This window comes from Grammomys surdaster, unplaced genomic scaffold, assembly GCF_004785775.1.
Source record: "Grammomys surdaster isolate TR1022 unplaced genomic scaffold, NIH_TR_1.0 126109, whole genome shotgun sequence".
Classification (NCBI taxonomy): Eukaryota; Metazoa; Chordata; class Mammalia; order Rodentia; family Muridae; genus Grammomys; species Grammomys surdaster.
In genome coordinates this window covers 2,584,384-2,592,254 of record NW_021620917.1, presented here as the reverse complement: position 1 = coordinate 2,592,254, position 7,871 = coordinate 2,584,384, and the positions used below count along the sequence as shown (strand labels likewise).

The window sequence follows — 7,871 nt, the reverse complement described above, 5'->3', positions numbered from 1 at the left end:
GATGTGTGGGTGTGTGGACGTGTGTGAGTGTGTGGATGTGTGAGTATGTGGATGTGTAGATGTGTGTGGGTGTGCACGTGTGGACGTGTGTATATGTGGACGTGTGTGGATGTGTAGACGCGTGTGGATGTGTAGATGTGTGGATGCGGACACAAAAGGCACAAATGACCCACATCCTACAGCCAACAGAACCCATCACCTCCAGCACACGGAAGAAGTCTCTCTCTAGGCCTCTCTAAGCTAAGTGGCTACAAACTCTATGGTGCAATGTCTCCACAACGACAGCTTCTGGCGGGTCAGTGGAAGGCCAGGGGCTAACATCCGCCTCCGCCCACTGATCACAAGTGTCGGCCCAACAGCGCATCTGCCACTCAGTGGCACTCTGGGGACACTCACCTAGCCTCAGACACAGGGCAAAGCTGCAAGAAACCTTGAGGTCCCTCAGGGGAGGGCAAGAGAGATTAGGAACAGGTACGATTAGCGTTCGCCATGCGGTGACGCTGAAGGCTGTACTTACTGTAGGACTGACTGCTTACTTCCGAGGCAAATGGAGAATGGACAGACTTGAGCTGGCCTCTGGCCGTGAAGCCCCCCTCCATCTTCCTGGCTTTGGAAGCTCTTTTGTGTTTACCTTCTCTGGAGGTTTTCAGAGACAAGCCGAGTCCTTTGGCCAGCGCTTTCCTGTCCTTGCCCAGCAGGCTGTCATACTGTGTCAAGAACCTGCCACAGCCCCCACCGGTTTTCGGTTTCCCCCCAGGGCTGTCGGAAAACTTGAAGGGTGACTTCAGCTTGTCTTGTTTTGTGAGGGAGAGGGCTCTGTCTAGCTTGCTTGCCAACTGCTCCTGGTCGCTCGCCATCTTTTTCTTCTTAATCTTTAGCTGGGGAAAAAGGAAGGTCGCAAATTAAGACATATGGCCAAATAGGTTAGTGGGTTTCAAGCTGCAATGCTTAGGAGACTGAGCTAACTACTTTTTTTTTTCTGGAGACAAGGTTTCTCTTTACAGCCCTGGCTGTCCTGGAACTCACTCTGTAGACCAGGCTGGCCTCAAACTCAGATATCCACCTGCCTCTGCCTCCCAAGTGCTGGGATTAAGTACCACCACTGCCCGGCTTTCCTCTAGACTTGTGGTAAACTGTTTAACTAGTCCTCAGTCCTTTTATCTAAAATATCTGTGTCTGAGCATCACGAGGCTATCATGAAGATAACCAGGGTAAGGTCCATGTAACATGTATTCAGGCCAGTGAGATGGCTCAGCAGGTTGAAGATACTGGTCGCCAAGCCTGATGATCCGAGTTCAATTCCCTGGGACCTAAGTAATGGAGAAAATAAACTCTGACTTCCAAGGGTACCTGACACACATGCACACACGTGCATACATACACACACTCATACACCCCCACGCATACACCACCCACATACCCACACATGCCCATACATACCTACACCCACCCACACTTCTACTCACCCCCCCACCCACACACATATATAAAAAGTGGGGAGTTAGATCTTAATCTAACTTGCAAAGGACCCAAACTCAGCTTCCAACACACAGCTCCCTGTAACTCCAGCTCTTGGGATATGACACCTCCTGTGGATACTGTGGCTTCCTGCACTAATGGCCACGCACACCCACACATGGATACACCTCATTTACAAATAACAAAACAAGTCTTTTTAAAACACAAGTACAACAAATAAAGCACTTATTAGAAATGCATTGTCTCAGGTCTGGAAAGATAACTCCATGGTTAAGAGCACTGGCTGCTTTTCCAGAGGACCCAGGTTTGATTCCCAGCACCCACACGGCAGCTCACAACCATCTATGACTCTAGCTCCAGGAGATCTGACACCTTCTTCTGGTCTCCGTGGGCAGTGAACACATGTGGTGCAGACATACATGCGAGTGAATACCCATACACGTAAAATTTTAAAGTTTTTAAAGATGCCTGGCCTAGTAATCACTTATTAAAAGCTGTTGCCATGGTAACAATCCTGGCTAGCATGCCTTCCCATCCTGGCTTTCCACAGCCCTGTCTGAGAGTGCCTATAGAACTCTGAAGAAGCGGGCTACAGATGGGCTGGAGAAGGTAGCTGGATGAACCAGCGAGAGCCAGGGCTGGAAACAGCCCAGAGCGGAGCAGATCTGCTTTCCATCTCAGCCTCCCACGGCAGCTGCCGGAGGCTGCTGCTCAGTCTGAACCAGCCTGTCCAACTAAACGGGTCGGAGCTGCCAAGAAAACGCCCGGGGTGTGCCTTGGATGCCTGGACCAGGGAGAATGATTAGAGATTTCACAGATTAAATTTCTCCTTGCACGTTTATCGCCAACGGTAGTCATTTGTTGAAATGAAATGTGCAGTTTCAAAGGCATTAACGCTCTGCCATTTCTGTGCGCTAGCTCTGTATCTTTAATCAGGCAGCAATTGCAGGAGGCAGGGGAGAGGCTGGGATGGCGTTGTTGAGATAATTAACAAAAGCATCTCTCACCATGACCTGAGAAGAAGTGATCCTGCCTGGTGTGCAAAACACGGCAATCTTTTCATGCCTTCATTTTACACTCTTATTTAGATTTTAATTTTTCCGAGAGAGGGCCTCATTAGGAAGCCCTAGCTGAATTCGTTATGTAGACCAGGTTGGACCTGAACACATCACCATAACCTGATATCTTTTTTTAACTTAAATGTATGGTGTGTGTGTGTGTGTGTGTGCGTGCACACACACACACACACTCATGCAGGAGGCACATATGCATTGACTGCAGGCAGAGAGGAGAGTGACAGCGGGTATATTCCTCCCTCCCTCTCTCTACCTTATACACTGAGGCAGGGTTTCTCATTCAAGCTAGAACAAGACCCAGAGCTGGCTGCTCTGTCTGGTCTCGACAGCCATCCTCCTAAGATTAGGAATTACAGATCAACCACCACGCCTACCAGCGGTTATAATAACTCTAGTTATTATACTTGAACATCAGATGGCTTACCCACTGAGCCCTCTCCACAGCCCCCAGACCCACTACCTCCCCCATCCAGCCCTTCTACACTTCCCCTCTGATGACAAAAAGCAATCAAAAGATCCCCTTTGCACAAGGCTTTGTGAGGCGGAACATTAGCATTCAGAAACAGGGTCCGTAAAAGCATGGTCTCAAGGCTCTGTAGAGATGAGAAATTACCCCTGGAGAAGTCAGACTGAATCACAATGACGTCAAGCCCATGTGCACAGCACAGTGCTCATTAAACAATTACACTGCTAAACAACGGAGTTACCGCTATTTGGCTACACACGTGCGATCTAACCTCTCGCTTGCTGAAGCAGAAGTCTCTGTGCACACAAACCAATGTAGCTTTAGCCCTACCTCCGCCTCCCGTTCCTTTGCTAGGTCCTTGCTCTCCCTTGGGTCTTCCTTTTCTCCCGGCAGTGAGGAAGCTACTCTAACCGTTTCTCTACAGAAGCAGGGATCAAGAGACCCCCATGGAGAAAGTTCAGTTCCTCAGGTACAACCTACAATCCTCCAAGTTGAGACCTTTGTCCCAGTAACTTTGCAAGACTGAGCTGTTTACTAACCTGACTGATAAAATCAGACGAAGATTCGTGGTCGTCCCAGCTCTGGTTCCTGCCCCGGGCTTTCCCCATGCCGATGAGGGCCTCTTGCTCCTCCTCAGACCCCTTGTGTCTCTTCCTTATCCCCGCTCCCAGATCATAGTCCTCTGATGTCAGCAAAGACTTGCTGCTTAGCCTGAAAGCCAAACACACCAAGGGGGTCAGCACCTTAGCCAGGCCACAGGCAAAGGAGAGGGGCAGTGTACATCTGTGGCTCTGAAGGGTTGGGCTCTCCATGTAGAAAGGAGAAACAGCAGTGGCCACCAGAATAACCAGTGTGGAGAGACAGATTAATACCAGTGAATAGTGAACACGGAGAGAAGAGGGAAAGAAAAAAACCTTCCAGTCAGCATCCTCCATCAACCTCTCCCTGATGTGGTGACAGACAGACAGACAGACAGACACACACACACACGCACACGCACTCGCACAGATACACAGGAGAACCAGTAAGACATATCTTTACCAAAATTGCACCAAGAGTGAAGGTCACTAAGGAAACTGACCAGGTGGGAGAGGAGATTACGTGGAGAGCTGCCAGGCAGGGGGAGCCCTGCACTGGGCTCCCTTTTCTGGAGAGCAGGGGCACAGATACAAATGTCTCTCAATTTGTGAATCTACCTCAATTCCCAAATCCAGGTCTGGGCCAGCACACCTTGTGCATGAGGGTAGAACCCAGGGCTTTGTGCACACTAGGCAGTTACTATACTCAACATGCTCTATTCCCAGGGCGCTCTCGACTATCTGGTTTTTTTTTGGGGGGTGGCCTTTTTTTAAAAAAAAAAATACATGAGGAAGCTGAGACTGGAGGCTCAGAAAAGCTAACATTTGTCCAAGGTCACAAGGGGTGGAGCTGGGACTCCAGCAGCAAATTTAGTATATTGGTGACACACTTTGGGTCACTGGGCCTGCATTGCTGGTGGCCCTGGCTACTTTATCTATTATCTATTTCCCATCATCTCTCGTTCACCGTCTCCTGCCACTGGTGACAGTCATATGCTCCCTCTTGTTCTTCTTCCAGTCGGGAACATCCAAGGTTAACTATAAGATGCGGCAAGAGGGGGCCCATTTTCTCATGACAAGACCAAGACCATTCTACTGCCTTGCCTATGGTCACTCCAAAACAACTTTTCGTTTCCAAGCACTGGAAACAAGCATCTACTATCCACCCACCCCTATGTACCAAGCCCTTTCCTTTTTTTTTTTTTTTTTTTTTTTTTTTTTTGGTTTTTCGAGACAGGGTTTCTCTGTGTAGCCCTGGCTGTCCTGGAACTCACTCTGTAGACCAGGCTGGCCTCGAACTCAGAAATCCGCCTGCCTCTGCCTCCCAAGTGCTGGGATTAAAGGCGTGCGCCACCAACGCCCGGCTTACCAAGCCCTTTCCTTAAGCACCTCATCTGGCCCACCTACAGGTATGCAGGGAGGCTGAGCCCACCTGGGCAGATGCCTGGCCCTAGAGAGAAAGAGCCCTCCCTCACCCCAGCCAGCAATCAAGACAACCTCAGGAGGACCTCTCTGAAATGGCTGCAGTACCACCCAAGAGGACCTTGTCCCCAGAGAGCAGCCCTGGTCTCCTGTGAGATCCCAGGAGGACAGCAAAGTATCCAGCCTGTCCTAGAAGGCTGGAGTTGAATTGGTACTTCCGACAGGGAGGAGCCATGGAAAGAAGCAGAAGTTTGTCTCCAATGGTGAGGAAGTGGGTGGGGCAGAAGGTGGGGCCAAGTGTTCAGAGTTAAGCCACTGAGAGTCTCCATTCTCTTTGCTCACCCTCCTGAACTGGGCAGCACTCCGGGCTCCCAGGGAGCTGCCGTGTTCAGGGATCAGAACGCCAGGCACTACCAGGTCCCCTGGCGCCCAGCGGTGGGTGCCGACAAGGGGGGCCCTGCTCCTCCCCTCCGAGCTGGGTACCAGTCAGTCCCCGACCCACCGCGGGGCCAGCCTTACTTTCCGCTACCGCTGTGGCTCTTCCCTCTCTTGCAGGGGGGCGACAGGGCGCTCGGGGTGTGGGTCCGTTTCCTCGGCCTGCCAGGGCCTCTGCGTGCCAGGCTTCTATGGGCATCCTCGTGCCTGTCCCTTAAAAAGAATTCACAGGCTCGGCTAGGAACCTGGGGTGGGCGGGAAGTGGAGTGGGGCACTTGGGTCCACGCACACACCTGACCACTACCAAAGTCGACCTACCGACCAGCTATCCAGGATGGGGCGCAAACTGAGGAGACACTCACCCCGAGTCGCGGCGTCTCTGGAGCTTGACCAGCTCCCGCTGTTTTTCTTTGTACCGCCGTTGGACCTCTGCCAGTCGCATCCGGAAGTCCAGCTCCAGCGCGTCCATGTCCTCCAAGGAAGACTTCATAGCAAACATCTGCAAGGGGTACCAGGAGGAGAGCGCGACAAATAAGGATGCTGTTGTCTGCTGATGTCCCGCCCCTTGCTCGAATCCCATCGCTGTCCCCTATTTTGGTTGGTTTGTTTTAGAGACAATGTCTCATGTAGCCCAGGCTGGCCTCAAACTCAATATGTAGCTAAGGATGACCTTCAACTTCTAAGCTTCCTGACTCTTCTTCCTGAGTACTGAGATCACAGGTGAACACCACCAAGTGCAGTTTCTCTCATGCTGGGCTGAAACTTAGTGTTTCTGGCATTACACTTGTAATTCAGGTTGGTGTGGAACTCATTAAGTAGCCTAGCCTGGCCTGGAACACTCGAATCAATCCTCCTGTCTTAGCCTTGCAATTGCCGTTGCCTAATGCCAACTTTGCCACATGGTGTCATGCTTAAGACGTCATGAGTAAACACTAAGCAGTAGTAACAGTTTAATAAGATAAATGACAAGTGTGTTATTTACACACACAGGCTCGCCCGCAGTCTGTACTTCAAGTTACCTGAGACCACACAGGCCACAAAGGGTCTCATTTCCAGTGTGCTTTCATGCCGATGTCCAAAGGACATGCCTGACACAGTAGAAGGATACAAAATCCAACAGCAGGGAGACGACCCACTGTGGGCCACGTAGCAAAAAGGTGAAGGCGGCTGGATGGTTGGATCCCCGCCCGCCTCCCAGGCTCACCCGATCCTCTTTCTTCTGCATCCAGCTATACTTCTTGTTGGAGCTCAGCTCCCGAGGAAGCTGCAGGTTCTTGAGTGGGTCCGAGAAGGGGCTCTCCAGCACCTCCTTCAGCATGTGGCTGCTGGCCACCAGCAGGCTTTCCAGGGAGGGTCTCACAACTAGGTTTGGCTCTGGATCTGGGTAAGGGAGAGAGACCAGTGAGTCAGTGCTGGGACCTGGACCACAGGCAAGATGGCTGCACCCACTCAGCCAGTCATCAGGAGGCCAGCCCTGGCTCTGGGCCACACAGCCACACCGCACTGTGATCTACTGCACTAAAGGCCAGGAGTACCTTGGAGAAACCAAACACTGGCAGAGGTTCCCTCCCAGGACACTGAGTCTCTACTTGATTTCTCCTTAGGGAATATGTTGTGTCCCATATCAGAAAACAGGTCCAGCACTCAAAAGACTTAGGCAGGAGGACTGGGCTCAAGCTATATAGAGATCCTCTCTCCAAACAAATCCCAGGGGGTGTGGGAGATGCGGGGAGGGGAGAGCATACACGGCTGGAGACAGCTCAGCAGGTAAAGGAGCACACTGCTCTTACAGAGGATCTGGGCTTAATTCCCTTCACTCAGTCAGGCATCTCAGAGCCGCCTGCAACTCCAGCTCCTGAGGGATCCAACCCCTCTGCACTGGCACTCACATATCCGTACACAACACACACATGCACACACACACGTACACTCTTAAAATTATTACATTTTAAATAATTAAAATTACTGTGTGTATGTCTGCATGCGTGCGCGTGCCCATTGAGAGGCAGAAGCAGGTGGATCTCTAGGGGTTCAAGACTAGCCTGGTCTATAAAGTGAGTTCCAGTGTAGTCAGGACTACACAGAGAAACCCTGTGAGGAAGAGGAGCAAGAGGAAGAGAGAAATAAAAAGCATGAGTTGACTAGAGAAGTAGCCCGGCGAGGGAAAGGCTTACTGTGCTCAGATCCCCAGAGCGTGGGTAAAGCCCAGCACAGGAACACGTCTACAGTTCCAGAGTTCCTAAGGTGAGTCAGGAGACAGAGGAAATCTCCCAGAAGCCCTGAGAACCAGCTACCTGGCATAGCCTGTGGCAAACAGGGTATAATGGGAAAACAGACCTCAGAGGCTGTTCACAGCCTTCCACACACGTGCCATGGCATGTACACATAACACTAACACACATGTGCATGCACATA

At 51.2% G+C, this 7,871-nt stretch overlaps 1 protein-coding gene across 3 annotated transcripts in view; it reads right to left on the bottom strand.

Moving 5' to 3' along the window:
• The window catches only part of Tnrc18 (trinucleotide repeat containing 18), a 91,787-nt gene that overhangs the window by 33,563 nt on the left and 50,353 nt on the right, over positions 1–7,871 (bottom strand). For 2 of the 3 annotated variants that reach the window (XM_028755989.1, XM_028755990.1), the window contains 5 exons: positions 6,661–6,836; positions 5,819–5,955; positions 5,541–5,669; positions 3,561–3,732; positions 518–878 (listed from right to left, as the gene is read on the bottom strand). In XM_028755989.1, coding sequence (XP_028611822.1) covers positions 518–878; positions 3,561–3,732; positions 5,541–5,669; positions 5,819–5,955; positions 6,661–6,836 — 975 coding nt within the window. The remainder of the gene's footprint in view (positions 1–517; positions 879–3,560; positions 3,733–5,540; positions 5,670–5,818; positions 5,956–6,660; positions 6,837–7,871) is intronic. The other variant, XM_028755991.1, reaches the window with a different exon arrangement.